Source organism: Pan paniscus, chromosome 22, assembly GCF_029289425.2.
Source record: "Pan paniscus chromosome 22, NHGRI_mPanPan1-v2.0_pri, whole genome shotgun sequence".
Lineage (NCBI taxonomy): Eukaryota > Metazoa > Chordata > Mammalia > Primates > Hominidae > Pan > Pan paniscus.
Genome location: NC_073271.2, coordinates 39,482,196 through 39,500,719, shown reverse-complemented (window position 1 = coordinate 39,500,719; position 18,524 = coordinate 39,482,196). Strand labels below are relative to the sequence as shown.

The window sequence follows — 18,524 nt, the reverse complement described above, 5'->3', positions numbered from 1 at the left end:
CAGGCCCTGGCTTCATTGAGGTCTCCATGGCGCGGTTTCCTCCCTGGACTCCCTCCGTGGCTGTGGCCTCTGCACACCCAGGCCACCTTGCCTTATGCTGCATGGCCTGCACCGCTGCTTGCTGTCATGGGTATTTTTTAAAAGGTGATTAATAACTCCTTCACCTTGAAAGAGTTGGGGGATCACCTTATTCTGAAAACTCATAAAAGGACAGAATCAAGTATGTATCCTGCTTGTCCTGGCAAACAAAGAGTTGATGATGGAAAGTTCTTCATAGACGGTTAGCTAATAGGCCGGGCGCGGTGGCTCATGCCTGTAATCCCAGCACTTTGGGAGGCCAAGGTGGGTGGATCATGAGGTCAGGAGATCGAGAACATCCTGGCTAACATGGTGAAACCCCATCTCTACTAAAAATACAAAAAATTAGCTGGGCATGGTGGCGGGCACCTGTAGTCCCAGCTACTCGGGAGGCTGAGGCAGGAGAATGGCGTGAACCCGGGAGGTGGAGCTTGCAGTGAGCCGAGATCACACCACTGCACTCCAGCCTGGGCGACAGAGAGAGACTCCGTCTCAAAAAAAAAAAAAAAAAAGTTAGCTAATAAATGAAGAATGAATTAAAATATTGCCATTTTGCAACTTCCAGTGAAATCTCAGATGTGGGCATTGGTCCTCAATGGCTGCAGAAATTAGGAGGCGACAGGCTGTCGGGGGCCTTCACGGTGTGAGGCAGGCTGGCCATAGATGGACCCCAATCGATCTAATCAGAAGGACAGGGACAACTAGACACCGTGCGCCTTCGGATGGGACGTGCTGGGAATCACACGGCCCCACTGGGACCAGCCTGAATGAGGCCAGCCTCTGGTTCTACGCACTGGTGTACCAGGCACAGAGGGGAATGTGCTGAACTGCACCCAGCCACACAGAGGCCATGAGACCCGGCAACAACCTGGTGTCCTGTCCTCAACAAATCAATGAAAGGAAAAAGAGAAGGAATCTTGTCTGTTGATTAAAAAAAAGGTAGATGAGCTCTAGCCGCCAAACACAGCACGCAGACCTTGCCTGGACCCTGATTGTCATAAACTAACCAAACAGACAGAGGCTACCGAAAGCATTGATGAGGCAGTTGGGAACTTTGGTGGTATGAAGGAATTACTTATTTTGGGGTGTGATAATGGGATCGTGATTATTTTTTAGAAAGAGCTGTCATTTAGAGATTCTGCTGCACTGTTGGTGGTGCAAGGAGAGATTTACTTCAAAATACACCAGTGGTGCTCGCGTGGGGATGGGGCTCAGGGTGCCATGGGGTACAGATGAGAGGCCACTGGTCACCAGCCACTGTGATGAGGGCTGCAGGGCTGACAGGTACAGGGTGTTTAGTATACTTTGCTTTCCGTTGGTATATATTTGGCAATTTCCTAATAAAAAGTCAAAAATTGGCCGGGCCCTGTGGCTCATGCCTGTCATCCAGCACTTTGAGAGACTGAGATGGGAGGATCATTGGAGGCCAGGAGTTTGCGACCAGCCTGGGCAATAGAGCAAGACCCTATCTCTATGAAGAAAAAATTGGCCAGGTGTGGTAGCACATGCCTGCAGTTTCAGCTACTCAAGAGGCTGAGGTGGGAAGACTGCTTGAGTCCAGGAGTTTGAAGTTGCAGTGAGCCAGGATTGTGCCACTGCGCTCCAGCCTGGGTGACAGAGTGAGAGCCTGTCTCGAAAAGATTTTTTTAAGTTAAAAATCAGCCAATAGGTGGATTATTCATCCCATAATCACCATTAGGCTGAAAAGGTAACATTTTTCCTTTGGGTCACAAAGGGAGTGCTTGAAATTCAGGGCCTGTCACTGTATCCGCAATAACAGGAACATGTGGAGACCCCTTACCACGCATGGAGCTCACTCCTGCTCACAGCGAGCCTGTGGGTGCGGCCCCCGCAGACCCCATGCATAGGTGGGGACGTGGAAGCCCCAGGAGGCAGGGGGACAGGTCAGTGGGTGGTCCTGCCCAGCCTGCTCTCCTGCCCTCATGTCTGCTGGGTGACTTGGCAGTGTGCAGCAACAGTGCTGGTCCCCCTAGTGGGCCCGGGGCCAGCTGACTCTGCCAGGGAGGGGGTGGGTTTTCAGGCTGAATAGGCTGGGAGCAGGGACAGAGAAGGAGAGATGAGATGGGACTGGGGCTGCGTGGACTGTGCCTGTGTGGGGTTTGTGTCACCTGCTGTGACATGATGTTGTGATGTTGGCTGCAGCAGCAGAGGGCAGCTGGGAGGTGCTGTTGTGGCGGCTGCAGCTCCCAGCCTGGGTGTGGCGTGGCCTGAGCAGGCCTGGCACCCTGAGCACCCAGGCCAGTCTCAGCCAGTTGTCCAGAACCTGCAGGAAGTGCTGGCTCCACCAAGAAGGGGAGGGGGGGCCTGGCCACCCCTGATGATGGGGATAGAAGAGGCAGCTGCGGGGGTGGGAACCCGTGCATGGCAGGGGTAGAACCAGCCACCTAGAAACTGAACACCAGACAGGCACAAAGTGATGCAGATTTCCCTGTATGTTGGTGGCACCTGTGCTGCTGGCTGCCTTGGGGCTGAGTTATGATGAACACCACTAGCTCCCAGCAGGACGTGGGACATGCAGGGCTGAGCTGGATGTGTGAACTGGGCTTTCCTCGTGGGATCTGAATCCTTTCCTGTCCCTGCTATGGGAAGGGCTGGGGTGCCTGTGGATCGCTGGGCAAGAGCAGGGGGGCGGCAGGTTTGCGGGTCACAGTAACAGCTGCTGAGGGCTGGACGCTCATGTTCCCCCAAAACTCAGGTGGAAATCCTCACCCCCAAGGCAGTGGCATTAGGAGGTGGGGCCTTTGGGAGGTGATTAGGCCTGAAGGACAGAGCCCTCATGCTGGGATTAGTGCCCTTAGGAAGGAGAGATCCCTTGCTCCTTCCACGTGTGAGGACACAGTGAGAAGACGCCCATCTGCAAGCCGCAGGTGGGCCCTCGCCAGAGCCCGGCCACGCGGGCACCTGGTCTGGGACTTCCAGCCTGCAGGACTGTGAGAAATAGGTTTCTGCTGCTGAGAAGCTGCCCGCCTATGGGATTTTGCTATAGCAGCCAGAATGGACTAAGACAGTAGGGGAATGGGAGATTCCCACTGGAGCTGAGAGCCTGACCTGGGAACGTGACAGGCCAGCGAGGCTGTAGACGTGGCCACGCATCACTGCTCGCAGGGCTCCCGAACTTAGAGCACGGTGAACCAGACAGTGATGAAGCAAAGCCACTGCCACGCAACTCCGAGGTTCAGCCAGCAGGCACCGAACATGCCAGCAGCTCGGTGGCACCCAGCATGCTCGGTGGCATGTCCCTTCAGCGGACGGGGCACCAACCCAGCATGTGTGCAGTGAGAGCGTGTGGTGTGAGCACACCCGGCGGGAGCTCTTCTGGTGCTGTTGTGTGACAGCAGCAGCTGCGCACAACGCAGCTGACTTTGCCCCCTGCGCCCTTGGTGTCCCCATATCTGTGTCCGGTGGGCAGCTGTGATGGGACATCTGGAGTTGCTGTTGCCTGTCACAGGAGCAAGCATTGGTGGGCAGACCCTAGCCCAGAGGAGGCCCCAGGGGCAAGCTACCAGTCTGGGGGCCAGAAGGTGGGGAGGGTGAAGGGCCAACCCTGTTCTGGTTCCTATCATGCATGGATTTCCAGTGCCCACCTCATTCCTGACGGACACCGTACTATCAGGGGTTCACTGGGCTTTGGGAATGCCTATATGGCTGATTGCAGGGTGGCCTCGGGCAGCCGGTGATGGGGTCAGGTCGGAAACAGGCGAAAGAGAAGCTGCTTTAGAGACGCTGCCACTAGAAAGAAGGAAAGGCAGAGACTGTCAGTCTGGGGCTGCCAGGAGGGAGTGGTGGCCAGGGTGGGTGACACGCTGCTGTCATGTCCCTGCATAGGTCCACCGATCAGGGAGAAGGAAGGGAGGAGAGCTGTGCTCCTGGGGGCTTTCGCGAGAGCTCCCCTGGCTTGCCTCCTCCCCAGGGCTGGGCAGGGGGAGCTTCTACAGAGGTCATTTTCTCCTGAAACCCAGGGCCCAGAGTGGCATCAGCTTGTGAGGGGAGCAGGAAGGGCCCTGAGGGCTGATGGTGCAGGCCCTGGACAGCCTGGAGAGCTCTCCCACCGGGAGTGTTACTAACCTCCGCCAACACCTAGGCGACCTCATTTAATCCTTACAGGAACCCTGAGGGGCAAACTGAGGCACAGAGAGGCTCAGCGACTTGCCTGAGGTCACACAGCTAGCAGAATTTGGTGGAAAGCCAGGACTCCACCGTGCCCTCGATGTCTACTTGCCACTTTGTCTTCAGAATTAGATCAATTTGCTACAACTCTGTTTGCCTAGACCTGGGTGGACCTGAGCCGACTTCACGGAGTGATCTAGTTAGTGAGTAAAAAAATGGCCCCCAAAGGCTTCTCGCTGTTTTATGGCGGCCACTTTTCCTGATATGCATTGGTCCAGCTCGACTGAATGTCTTTTCTTCTGAATGTGCCCTTAACCCTGGCTCACGTATTTTGCTGGAATTTTCAGCCCCTGCTCCTGCCTGTGTTGCCAAATGGCTGCGGCCAACTGCCCAGACAAGGTTTAAAGTTTCTGTCTGAAGTCTTGGAAAATGGATCGTTTAGAGAATTGATTTTCAGCAAACTGACCAATCAAGGTCATTTTGTGAACTGACTTTCAGAGAATTGATTTCCCATATCCTGATCCAATGACTAAACTTTTAAAAATGAGTCTGCAAGCCCCAATTCAGAAGCACGGGATTTTGCATGTTAAGAAACAGTTATGGGTACACAACATCCTGAGTGTATTAAATGCCACTAAATTGCACACTTTTAAATGGCTAATTTTACGTTATCCTAATTTCATTGAAATTAAAAAAGAAACAACCAACAAAATTCATACCCAGAACATGAATTCATTCCAGATGGAGTAAAGTTTATGGAGGAATCTAATAAAGACTTAATCTACCAAAGAGATAAGAAAAAGGACCACAGCCATTAAAGTAAATACATTACAAAAACCGAATGGCAGATTCAAGACAAGAACAGATAGTTATGAAAATGGCACATCCTGGAAATGAAAAATACAGTCACCGAGACAAAAGGCTCAGAAGATGGGATAGGATGAAGTACACAGTTGAAAAGAGAATTAGTGAAGTAGAAGAGAGAAATACGGAATTTGACCAGAATGCAAAACAGAGAGACAGAGATGACAATTTCTTTCTTTTTTTTTTTAAACAAAGTCTCGCCCTGTTGCCCAGGCTGGAGTGCGGTGGCACCATTTCCGCCCACTGCAACCTCCACCTCCCAGGTTTAAGCAATTCTTGTGCCTCAGTCTCCTGAGTATCTGGGACTACTACAGGTGCGTGCCACCATGCCCAGCTGATTTTCATATTTTCAGTAGAGATGGGGTTTCGCCATGTTGGTCAGATGGTCTCGAACTCTTGGCCTCAAGTGATCCGCCAACCTTGGCCTCCCAAAGTGCTGGGATTACAGGTGTGAGCCACCATGCCCGGCCTGAGATTTAACACGTGTGCATGCATGTGCACACACAGAGACGTGCACACACGGCAACCGAAAGCCCCGGCAGGGCCGGACGTGGTGGCTCACGCCTGTAATCCCAGGACTTCGGGAGGCGCAAGCAGTTGCCAGTCCTTGGGATTTTCTGCTGTGTGCGTGGGGACACCCCTTGAGAGGCTCCTGGTGATGGGGCAGTGACCCTGCTGGTAGGGCAGTGAGAGGCCGTGGCTATGAAGCCCCCCGGCACGGGGGCTCCTGGTTCTGCCCTTCCAAGGGTGTGGTCTGGATACTGCTGGAACCCATTTCCCGCCTGAGAAATAGGGCAGGGGCGTCCATCTTGCAGAGTCACTGTGGAAGGTGGAGTCACCCCGCTGTGCCCCTGAGGGCATCTGCAGTAACTTCAGAGCCACAGCAGGCACCCTGCCCCTCCTGGCCCTGGCCCCACCCCTTTACCTGCCTTCTCCTAACTGTTCCTCTTCTGGAAGTGCCTGGAGCCCAGGAGAGGCCTGCGCTAGGGGCTCCTCCCTGTCTGGGCTGCCATCTGCGCACTCGTTGGCCCCCCTTCAGTGCAGACAACACACTGTGTCCGGCAGCAGGGCCTTGTCCTCATCCTCGCCTGTCTGCCAGTGGCTTTGCTGTCCCTGGTCTGGGCCTGACTCTGACACGCAGCCCATTCTTGCCTTTTGTGAGGGGCAGCTCCGGCCCCTGCGTCTTTGTAAGATGAAGACTCCAGAAATAAATAAATTTACTTATTTATTTATTTTGAGACAGAGTCTCTCTCTGTCACCCAGGCTGGAGTGCAATGGTGCAGTCTTGGCTCACTACAGCCTCCACCTCCTGGATTCAAGCGATTCTCCTGCCTTAGCCTCCTAAGTAGCTGGGATTACAGGCACCCACCACCACGCCCGGCTAATTTTTATATTTTTAGTAGAGATGGGGTTTCACCATGTTGGTCAGGCTGGTCTCGAACTCCTGACCTTGTGATCCACCTGCCTCGGCCTCCCAAAGTGCTGGGATTACAGACGTGAGCCACCGTGCCTGGCTAGACTCCAGAAATTAGGCCTGCAGGAGATTCTGGGCTGTGTTGAGGCCTCGGCTGCTGGGCCTGAGCTAGGAACCACGCCACCACCCAGTGGCCCCGCTCTGGCCCTGGCAGGGACCCACGAGCAGGCCCTGCTGCCCCCACCATGCTCCCCTGGAAGTCAGACCCACCTCCCCTACCCAGCAAGGGCTGTGGCCAGGCATGAAGCCTGGCTCCCCTGGTCCCCGTGGAGACTCCTGGGCCTCAGGGGTCCCCATCCAAACAGTGGGAGGGTTGGGCTGGAGCTCACCCAGAATGTTTGGCAGTGCCTGCAGTGGGGGAGGGTCTTTATGTCATCGCTCCTGAGGGTCCTTTGGAGCCTGTTCCTGCTGGTGCGTCGGCAGCTCGGAGCCACACGCCTCTCCCGAGGGTGCCCTGGCTGCCCATCTGCCCATGTCCCTCCCTCCCTCGGTCACCCTAACAGTTGCACCCGCAGCACAAGGTCCCCTGAAAACGCACAGCAAGGCCGGAGCTGCTGCAGGCAGGGCACGGCCCTGCGGGTGTTTCATCTCGTTGTGAGAGCTTTCCAGTTGGCACAGGTAGTGTCTGCTTTCACCCATCCTTCCAGAAACAAGGGGTCTTGGGCCACGGGAAGAGCGCGTCCTGCACTTCCATGCCTGTGTGGGAGTGGCCTGTCCACTGGAGACAGCCTGTGCCCCGCTAGCAAGACCACGCTCATTTTGTGAGAGCTCCCGCCATCCTGTGGCTCTTGGGCCTGGAACTCGCATTCCTGCTCCATTCTGAGGGCCAAGTGATGTGGCTAGATGCAGAGAGAGGGGGGCCTGCGGCGGCCGACACCCAAAGCATCCTTGATGGCTTTTTTTTTTTTTGAGACAGGCATGGCAAGGTCCCCCTCCCGCCCCCCGGATCTGCCTGTGAACACAGGGTGCCCCTGGGGGTGTCCAGAGTGAGAACAAATTCCGTTTGGGATAGAGTCTTACTCTGTTGCCCAGGCTGACCTTCAGTGGTGCGATCATGGCTCACTGCAACCTTGAACTCCAGGGCTCAAGTGATCCTCCCACCTCAGCCTCCTGAGGAGCTGGGACCACAGGGACACACCACCACGCCTGCCTAATTTTTTTTTTTTTTAGAGACGGGAACTTGCTATGTTGCCCAGGCTGGACTCAAACTCCTGGCCTTAAGTGATCCCACTCAGCCTTCCAAAGCTGGGTAGCTTTTGATTGCAGATTCTAGCTAGGTTGCAGGACGTGAGGAAGTGGGGGTGCAGAAATCACAGCAACACCCTCCCCCAAGGGTGCTTTCCGTGGCCGTGTACACAGCCCGCCTGGCCGGCTCTGAGAGCAGGGACCCTTCTCTGGATGCTCCAGGCCATCGCTGTGCAGGAACCCGGTGTGTCGTAAGTGAAGGACAGTCGTCTTTACCTTGGGGGAGACAGTTGTGGGTGCCTCCCTGCAGGCTGTGGCATCTGTAATTCCCCAAATGTAGGTGCTACGTTGAACAGTCCCTTAGACTTCACTGCAGCACCGTGTGGTCACCGTGCACAGCCTTCCCAGGCCAGCTGCAGAATTCCATGGAAAAGGTTTTGATGAATGATTACAACTCAACGGTCTAGGCCCTCAACCTTCTCTTTTTAGAACAGTGCCCCCCATTGTGGAAATCCTCGGTTCAGCCACTGGGAACTCCCCAGTTTTGAGGGCAGGTGTTGGCAGTTTCATTTGGTCCAACACCAATTCCACGTTCCTGTGCCCCCTTCAACAGTCTGCGCAGCCTCCCAGTGGCGCAGCCTCCCGGTGACGCAGCCTCCCCGTGACTCAGCCTCCTGGTGACACGGCCTTGCTAGCCGCCATCCTGTACCGGGCCCAGGTGACACCGTGGGACGTCTGTTATTTAGGTGCCCCTGGCCCCTGCCACGGGGTTTCCCACTTTGGGGGCCTTGCATCTGTGTGGCTTCTTCCTTGCTCTCAGTGGTCACCTGGTTGTCGGTGGCCCGCGTCCATCAGCCCATCATCATTCCGACTTGCTGTTTTTGATCGTCGGCCGGAAAGCCAGACAGCTGGCCTTGCTGGACCATGTCTGCAATGGGAATTTCGAGGCCGAGAGGGAGGGCTTCAGGGGCCCCTGGGAGTGCAACACGTAAATGGGGGCTTGCACACGGGGTCGGGTGGGGGGCTCTTGCTCCGATGTTCCGGGATCTTTTTTGCCCCTTGTAGACCCACAGGTGTGTGTGCAGGAGGCCAGAGGAGGCCAGAGAAGGGTGAGCAGGGGTCCGAGGGCACTGCGGTGAGGCCAGGCTGCAGATGGAGCTGGGGCTCGAGCTCAGGAGCTGGTCTTCCCTGCTGGGGCCGCGACGCCTGCCGCTTTCCTGCCGGCTCTCTGGGTCAAGGCCTGGAAAGGCTTTCTTCTCAGGCTTCTCATCAGCTTATCGGCCCATTTAGGTAATGGCACTTCCTGTCCATTAACCTCAGCCACACTGAGATCAGCTCTCCACACTCACTTGGCAGGAGGCTTGCAGGAGCCTTCCTATTTGGAGAGTAAAAAGAGCATGGCCTCTGCAGCAGCCAGGAAGTGGAAAGCCCTGGCTTCCTGGTTCCAGAGAACAAACAGGGGATGCGGCTCCCAGATGCAGCCAAAAGTGCTCTGGGGACGGGGACAGTCGGCCGGGTCCTGTCGCAAGCGGCTGCCCTGTTGCACTGACGTCCTGGCCCCTGAGAACACATCAGTAGGGTCTGGCCGGACCCTGGGCCGATGCCACTCTTAGGGGTGAGATGGGGAGCCTGGCCCAGGCTGAGACCCCCACCCTCCACCCAAAACGTGTCCGGGCCTCCAGGCCGTGCAGAGCACACTGGAGGCTCAAGACGGCACCTCTTCTGTGGGACTGGGCCACAGCCTGTCTGATGCCTCACTTCTCTGACTCTTGGAGGCATGGTGCTGGCCCGTCTGTGAGCCCCAGACCCCCTCGTAGAGCTCGCTCCAGGGCCAGGCCCAGCCCCCTTACCGCCTCTCAGCCAGGCTCAGCTAGTGGCCGGCTCTGCCATGGGGAAGCCCGGTGTCTCTCTCTCTCTGCCTCTCCCAGGCTGCTGCGGCATGGCCCCAAGCCTGGGCGCTAGTAACAGCCTCTGTCCCTCCAGCCTGTACGATGGCTCAGCGCTACCTGGGGACTCCCTCCAGCCAGGCCAGACATGCTGGGCAGTCAGGGTCCCTGGGAGCCCCTTGACAGCGACTGACGGCAGGTGGGGGATAAGTAGCCAAGTGTCTCCTGCCGGCAGGGGCAACTCTGCAGGTGTCTCTGCAGCCTCCCCAGTCCCCCATGGGTGCCTGCCCCCTAAGTCCCCCAGGGGGCACCTGCCCCTTTGTCCTGACCCCTGCTCCTTCCCTCTCTTCTCCTGGGGTGGCCAGGGGTCACATGCCATGTAACCCTGAATCCTGTCCCAGCCTCTGCCCCTGAGGAACCCGTCCAGCAAGCCATCCACCCTCACTAAAGTCCAGGCCGTCTTCCATGGTCCCCTCACCACCTTGTTCTTTCTGGCCCCAGAGGCCGTCACCATCCAGGGCACAAGGGGGCCTGCCCTTTGGCCAGGTGGCTGCCTGTCCTCTGACCCTGGGTTGTCGACAGGGGGAGGGGAGAGCTGGAAACCGGGGTCAGGAGGATGCCAGCAGGTCCGTCACTCCCTGCCTGGATCCGGCCAAGTGCGGGGGACCTTGGCCAGCATCCTAGAGAGCTGGCGCACCTCCTGGGCCTGACGCGGGCTTCCTGGATTGCATAAAGGCTCCTTCTCCTTACATAGCCAGGGCAAAGGTGCATGACAACTCTGAGCAAGTCAAAACAACCGTCAGCAGCGGGAAACCTCGATGAACAAACACCGGGAGAGTGGTGAGTAGCTGCCAGGAAAGCCCCAGCCTCCGGCAGGAAAGGGACTCTGGGCGGGGCGGCCCCAGAGAGAAAGTGGTTAGATGTACGGACAGAGGGATGACAGGGCCGGCCAGGCAGTGCTGCCTGCAGGCTGTGCAGTTGGCCTGGGGGTCTGGAGCCTCCGGGACCCACAGATGCGCCCGCACCCTCATCCCTGGCTTCTTTCGGCCCCACAGCGGGGCAGCAGCACTGCTGTCCTAGCCATGCCAGGCGCCAGTGTGGCCTGGTAAAGGCCTCGTGCATTCTGTCCTGCCGGTGGGGGAGGCTGGCCTCTCATGCGCTTGTCCTTAGAGGGCAGCATGAAGGTGCCGCGTCCCACCGGGGAGACGAGGGGAGTGGACCCCTCATGAGATCCAGGCCACATGAGGCAGGGGCTGCCATGACAGGATACTGCATGCAGGGGGCCTCATGCAGCAGAAATGGACTCTCTCAGAGTCCTGGGGCCAGACTTCAAAATCAAGGTGTCGGCAGGGCCACCTCCTGCTGAAGGCTCCAGGAGAAAACCCTTCCTGCCGCTCCTAGCTTCCGGTGGCCCAGGCAGTCCTTGGCTTGTGTCCGCATCGCTCCAGTTCTCTGCCTCCGTCTCACGTGACTGTGTCTCTGCACCTTTCCCCCTTCTCTTCTAAGAACGTGTCCTTGGATCTCAAGTCCACCCTCATCCAGGAGGCTTTCATCTCAAAATCCTTAACTTAATCCCATCTATCTGCAAAGACCCCTTTTCTAAATCAGGTCCCATTCTCCAGTTCCTCGGGTTAGGACCTGGACAAATCTTTTGGGGGTGTCGTTCATCATCCAACTGCACTTGGCATGGGAAGGCCCCCCTCCTGCCCCCTGGATCTGCCTGTGAGCACAGGGGTCCCCTGGGGGTGTCCAGAGTGAGAACAAATTCCGTCTGGGACAGAGCTGGCAGAGGCCCCGGACGCTGGCCTCCCGAGCGGGGTTGTGATGTTGGACCCTGTTCTCAACACCAGGCCCACGCCACCAATTCGTGCTTCTGTCTGGGCCAGGCTTCCCCGTCCCCCTGTCCCAATCTCAGGAGGGTGTCTGCAGGTTTGTCTCCCTGGGGGACGGAGCCACGTTTGGGTTCCACTTCATTCTCCAACTGCTCTGGTGCTGGACAGAAGCTGAGCCTGCCCGCCTCCATATGTGGGGTTGGAGAGCCTGGGGTACCCTGGCCTCAGAGGCAGTGATGATGGGGGAGGGAGAGAGATGGGAGAGGGGCCTGGGATGCCATTGGAATCTCTCAAGGCTTCATCTGAGCTGTCTCTGCCCCCTTCTAGCATTCCCAGGGGAGTTCCAGGAGGCCCATGGCCCCTCCTGTACAGCCCTCCACCGCCCAGAGCCTTCCAGCGCCACGTCTTCCCCTTGGAGCATCTGGAGGCCCCAGACAGCACCCGCCTGACGTTCAGCAGAGGGGGAGACCGAGGCCTGCAGCAGAGTGTTTTGTCAGATGCTGCTCCCTGACCGGGAGTGAGAGGGAACCCACCTAGAGGTGCCAGATGGGGTGCCTGGGCAGCGTGGCCTGCAGGCCCCTCAGCTCCTCACAGCCCCTGCCCCCGCCCCCAGCCTTCTGGGCCCAGAGATCCCCTTGTTACCCTAGTCCAGGGACAGAGGCTCAGACGTCATGCTTGACCCCACAGGTACAGGGTTAGGGGTGAAGGTGGCTGTCTCTTCATGTCTTCACCATGGCTTCTCTGCCTTCCTCCTGCTCCTGGTGGCTTATGTCCTGCCGCTCTTGATACGCGACTGTGGTCTGTCCTGGGATGGTTATGATGCATATGTGCTATTGTTGTGAACTGTAACATTGAGGTCTGGCCTTACGGTTGCTTTTGATTGTCCCTTCTGCTCCCTTTTCTTATTTTAATATTTTACCATTTTCCATTTTAATGTATCTGTTGTCTTTTTTGGCTAAATCTCTTTTCAGTTTTATTTTACTGTATATCTTTTCTAAGTGATTGCTTAGAGATTACAATATACTAAACCTAGCCTTTCACAGTTTCTGCAGATCCTGCTTTGTGACTTCGAGTGAAGTGTGGAAGCGCTGGAAGCACTTAGACCCGGCCTGTGAGTTGTCATGTATCATGTCTGCAAACATTAAAAATCTCACCAGATGATGGGGGGTGTGTGTGTGTGTGTGTGTCTGTGTGTGTGTGTGTGTGTGTGTATGTGTCTGTGTGTGTATTTTTTTTTAGACAGAGTCTTGCTCTGTCACCCAGGCTGGAGTGCAATGGCACACTCTCGGCTCACTGCAACCTCTGCCTCCCGGGTTCAAGCGATTCTCCTGCCTCAGCCTCCTGAGTAGCTGGGATTACAGGCACGCGTCACGACGCCCAGCTAATTTTTGTAATTTTAGTAGAGAGGGGGTCTCACCATGTTGGCCAGGCTGGTCTCAAACTCCTGAGCTCAAGTGATCTGCCCGCCTCAGCCTCCCAAAGTGCTGGGATTACAGGCATGAGCCACCACACCTGGCCAAGATGATGGTATATTTTTTGCTTTCAATAGTCATACATATTTTAAAGGACTTAAAAGAAAAAATAGTTTAAAAACTATTTACCCAGGTATCCGCTATTTCTGTTTCTCTTTCTTCATTCTAGAAGTGCTGTGTTTCCCCCTGGGGTCTTTTCCCTTGCTGGTGACAATTCTCTTCTAGTTCCTTTACTTGAGAATGTCTTTATTTTGCTTCTATTCCTGAAGGCTGTCTCCACTGGATGTAGGATTCTGTGGTGACTTCTTCTCCTTTCATTCTTCATGCAGCACACCAGCATGGCGCATGTGTACATATGTAGCAAACCTGCATGTTCTGCACAAGTACCCTAGAACTCAAAGTATAATTAAAAAAAAAAAAGAAAAAAAAAGGTATTGTTCCATCGTCTTCTGGCCTCCCTGTTTTGTTTAAGCAGTTTTTTTTGTTTGTTTGTTTTAAAAATTTCTATGCTAGTGGGGTGCAGTGGCTCATGCCTGTAATCCCAGAACTTTGGGAGGCTGAGGCGGGTGGATCACTTGAGGTCAGGAGTTTGAGTCCAGCCTGGCCGACATGGTGAGAACCCATCTCTACTAAAAATACAACAATTAGCCAGGTGTGGTGGCTCACACCTATAATCCCAGCTACTCGGAAGGCTGAGCCAGGAGAATCGCTTGAACCTGGGATGCAGAGGTTGCGGTGAGCTGAGATGACGCCACTGCACTCCAGCCTAGGCGACAGAGCAAGACCCTATCTCAAAAAACAAAACAAAATAAAAGTTCTCTGCTTATTTTGCACCTAATTTCTGTTTAGTTAGTAGAGTTTTAAGAAGTAGATTTAGGTTTGCAGAAAAACTGAGCAGGAAGTACAGAGAATTCCCGCACCCACCTCCCCCACACTGTCCACAGCTTCCTTCCCTGTTATGAGCACAGCCATGCCATGGGACATGGGTCACAGCTGATGAGCCAGTATCCATACATTGTTACTACCTATGTCCATCTTTTACAACAGGGATCACTCTGTGTGTTGTACATTCTGGGCTTGGGGCAAATATATAATGACATGTATAATGACATCATTATAACATCATACAGAATAGTTTCACTGCCCTAAAAATCCTCCACACTCTGCCAATTCATCCCTTCCTCCTCCCAACCCCTGGCAGCCACTGACCTTTTTCCCGTCTCCATGGTTTTGCCTGTTCCCGAGTGTTGTATAGCTGGAGTTGTATAGTTGTGTGGCCTTTCCCAGGCTGGCTGTTTTCACTTAGCTGCATGCGTTCAAGCCTCCACTGTGTATTTTCTGGCCTCTGTGGTTTTGATGAGAAATCCTGGGTCATTTGAATTCCTGCTCCCTCTGTGTGTGTAAGCTATCATTTTTCTCTAGCTACATTCAAGATTTTTCTCTTTGTTTTTATGTTTTAGCAGTTTTTAATGTGTGTAGGCATGGTTTTATTTGAGTCTAGTCTGTTTGGGATTTGCTGAGCTCATTAAAACTGTAAATTGATATGTTCCCCCAAATTTGGGAAGTTTTCTGTTTTTATTTCTTCAAATATTTTTCTGCACCATTTTCTTCTCTCCTCTGGGCCTCTAAGGACGTGAATGTTAGACCTTTTGATATCATTCCACAGGTCCCTGGACTCTGCTCATTTTTTGCAGTCTTTTTCTTTTTCTTTTTCTTTTTTTTTTTTGAGATGGAGTCTTGCTTTGCCACCTAGGCTGGAGTGCAATGGCGTGATCTCAGCTCACTGCAACCTTCGCCTCCCAGGTTCAAGTGATTCTCCCACCTCAGCCTCCCGAGTAGCTGGGATTAAGGCACCCGCCATCATGCCCAGCTAATTTTTGTATTTTTAGTAGAGACAGGGTTTCACCATGTTGGCCAGGCTGGTCTCGAACTCATGACCTCCGGTGATCCACCCACCTCGGCCTCCCAAAGTGCTGGGATTACAGGCATGAGCCACCATGCCCGGCCTTCAGTCTTACTTTTCTTTCTATTGTCTGGATTGGAAATTTTCTACTGATCCATGTATAAGTTCACAGATTCTTTCCTCTGTCATTGACATTCTGCTATTAGGTCTGTCCATTAAAAAAAAACAATTTCTCAGGTATCATATCTTTGAGTTCTGAAATTTCTATTTAGTTCTTTTTTGTAGTTTCCATTTACCTACTGAGAATTTCTGTCCTTCCATCTGCTTCACTCGTGGTTTCTTTTACCATGTGGAGCACAGTTGTGACAGGTGCTGTCCAGTCTTGACCTAATTCCAGCACCTAGAGCATCTGTTGACTCGCTCTCTCTTGAGAATTTTGTGGCTCTTTGTATGTCAAGTAATTTTTTTTTTTTTCCGAGACGGAGTCTTGCTCTGTCGCCCAGGCTGGAGGGCAGTGGCAGGATCTCAGCTCACTGCAACCTCCGCCTCCCAGGTTCAAGCGATTCTCCTGCCTCAACCTCCCGAGTAGCTAGGATTACAGGCACTCGCCACCACACCTGGCTAATTTTTGTATTTTTAGTAGAGACAGGGTTTCACCATGTTGGCCAGGCTGGTCTTGAACTCCTGACCTCATCATCTGCCCGCCTTGGCCTCCCAAAGTGCTGGGATTACAGGCGTGAGCCACCACGCTCGGCCCGTCAAGTAATTTTGAATTGTATTGTGGACATCTTGAATACTATGTAGTGTAGATTCTTGTTAAAATCTGCTGGAAAATGTTGATTTCTGTTCATTGTTTTGGCGGCAGTCAATTCAGTCAGAGCCAGATCTCAAGTTTTGTCTTCTCTCCTGGGGGCTGTGGTCTCCATCTCATTGTGCTCTCAAGGCTTTTCCTGGGTGGCTGTGGGTGCATCCCGAAGCCAGTGTTGTCTCTGTAGGATGCTCTCTGCCCCTCCCCAAGTACCATGAAGTGAGAGAGCAGCGAGCGGGCCAGGCGCCACTCCTGGAGGACAGCCACGATGCTCACCTGGACCTGGGCCCCACACACCTCTCATGGTACAAAGCTGGGGGCCTGCAGGCTTTCTGCTGCCCGCCTCTCCCTGGGGGTTCCAGCCCATACCCCAGGATGGTTGTAGGGTATGGCCGAGTCCATCATTTGCTCCTGGTATTGGGGGGAAGTGCCGTGGTGGCCTCTGGCAGCCATCCTTGTGGCCTGCCTGCCCTTGCCACCCTTGATGTGTATATGTTTCAATATAGTTGCATAGTGGTTAAATATTCACTTAGCCACCTTCTGCTCCTGCCTTGACTTCCCACACAGGAAGATGGCCTGTACCCCAGGAAGATGGCCTGTACTAGTCAGGGTTCTCCAGCGAAGCAGAGCCTATAGGAGATGCAGACACAGAGATGGATATAGATACCTAAGAGAAGAGGCATTATTACAGGAATTGGCGCATGCAGTTACAGAGGCTGAGAAATTCCATGAGCTGCCATCTGCAAGTGGGAGAACCAAGAAAGCCTGGGGTGTAATTCCATCCATGGCGCAGGCCTGAGAGCTGAGGCCAGTACCTGAGCTCAGCAGGAGATGGTGTCTCAGCTCTGAGAGCCAGCTCTCCCTTCCTCTGCCTGGGGTGTAATTCCATCCACGGCAGCAGGCCTGAGAGCTGAGCGCCGCTGTCTGATCCCAGGAGGAGATGAAGTCTCAGCTCTCAGAGCCAGCTCTCCCTTCCTCTGCCTTTTTTGTTCTAGTCAGGCCCTCACTGGGTTAAATGATTCCACCCACACCGGGAGGGGCGTCTGGCTTCCTGAGGCCAGTTCAAACGCTGATCTCACCCGGAAGCACCCTCACAGATCCCCCAGAAGTAGTATCTCCCCAGCTGTCATGCATCCCAGCCCCAGCCAGGAGGAGACAGAGCTAACCATCACAGTGGACCATGACGAAGTGGCTCTGCTGCTGCTTCACAGGTGCCGCAGACCCCTGGGAGGCACCAACACCCCGGATCGAGAAGCCCGATGGGAAAGAATGTCTGGGAAGGACGTCATGCCGGAGGCTTGCGTGACAGTTTCCACTCACAGTGCGCTCACTCTGAACCTCTGTGCACACGATGGGCCTGCATCTCTTCCCACTATCTGCTAGGAAACATGAGGGTGAGTGATGAGTTTTTAGGGTGGAGCTGGTCGGCAGTGGGGCCCCGACTCCCAGTCCAGGGCTGCTTCTGTTGCACCAGTGACCCCCAGTGACCCCTGCACTTGTTTGGGTGCTGGACCCGTTTGAGAATCTGATGCACGACAGGGACCATTTCCCCCGGAAAACACACGTCCCCACCCCTCTTGTATGCAGAATCGTGGGATTTGCCGCAGTTTGCACCCAGGCCTGTGCGGATGCCCCCTGACTGCCCGAGATACTGCACCTGCCACTGCTGGGGGTGTACCTGCCTATGCCCACTCACAGGGGCACCTCCAGGGTAGCTGCCTGGTGCAGGCATTGGCTCTAAGCAGAGCAGCACTATGGGCCCATCTGGGGCTGGCTCTTGCCTGGGCCTGTGAGCACCGTCACAGCCAGCCGATCTGGGAGTATCCAGGGTGTTCTTGTCATTGCGGACACTGAATAGCCATTGGTGGGTGGCGATGGGGGCTTGGAAGCCGAGCATCAGTGGCAATGAGAAGCAGGCCCTGTGGTTTAATTCCGAAGCACATGAACCCACAGAGCCGCCAACAGTCGTTATTCAGCAGGAGGGGGAACAGAGACAGCAGCCTGCAGAGCGTTCCAGGCAGGACAGGTCAGCAAACCTGACATGCGGAGCTGGGGGCAGGGGTAATGGGGCCAGGGGGTAATGGCAGGTGAGGCCATGGCCTAGAGGGTTGCCATGCTTGGTGCAGGGAAGGAGAGGCCCAGGTGTGGCTGCAGTGGCAGCAGGAGTCAGTGTGGCTGTGCCCAGTGGGGTGTTGTCAGAGAATGGACCTGGCTGCTGGGAAAGGTGATTGTGTTTGTCTGAGCCACACTGGACTCTTCTCTGACCAGCAAGCACATTCTGGAGATGCGGGGCAGAGACGAGGCCTCCGTGAGAACCTTTGAGGTGTGAGGGCCTTGATCTGGGCTGCAGCCTCCAGCTTTCTGCTTACAGAGCAGGACCTGCAGGAGCTCGCTGACTGCCTGCACAGTGGAAGGAAGACCTGTTTCTTTTACTTTCCTTGAGGAGAAAAAATTAAAGTTCTGAGCAAACGCATGGCAAGGGAGCTCTTGCTTTCCTCTCTTGGAGTTCTAGGCGGCTGGCGCTAGTGGCACGTGGCACTGGTCACGCACACTGGGTCTCGAGGCCGTCTCCTCTTCTGTAAGTTGAAAGGTTGGTGAGAACAGAGGTGTGGTGTGCTCTGATGGTGGCTGGTTGCCTTGTTAGTGCCTGTGCCGCCGGCCTGCCACGCCTCCAGCTCTTTTAGAGGAATGGCCTCCCTTTCAAAGAGGAAGTGCCACAGACCAGTCTAGTTCCCTGGAGCCACATTCCCACGTGGCGAAGGTGGGAAGCCACTGCGTTATGACTCTGTGCGTTCACCACCATCTCCACCCCCCGTCATCCCTCGTGGCGTACGTCCCTGCCTGGCCTCCCCGGGCACTGGAGCTGGCACTTCTTGTCTAGGTGTCTCAGGCCT

At 54.9% G+C, this 18,524-nt stretch overlaps 1 protein-coding gene across 1 annotated transcript in view; it reads left to right on the top strand.

Annotated features, from left to right (window-relative positions):
* Positions 1 to 1,687: 1,687 nt before the first annotated feature.
* LOC106634217 (putative uncharacterized protein encoded by LINC00313) overlaps positions 1,688 to 18,524 on the top strand; it is a 33,108-nt gene continuing 16,271 nt past the window's right edge. The window contains exons 1-3 of the mRNA XM_063601429.1: positions 1,688 to 10,455; positions 12,491 to 12,558; positions 16,842 to 17,024. Of these exons, the coding sequence (XP_063457499.1) occupies positions 10,385 to 10,455; positions 12,491 to 12,558; positions 16,842 to 16,936 (234 nt within the window). The 5' untranslated portion in view covers positions 1,688 to 10,384 and the 3' untranslated portion in view covers positions 16,937 to 17,024. The remainder of the gene's footprint in view (positions 10,456 to 12,490; positions 12,559 to 16,841; positions 17,025 to 18,524) is intronic.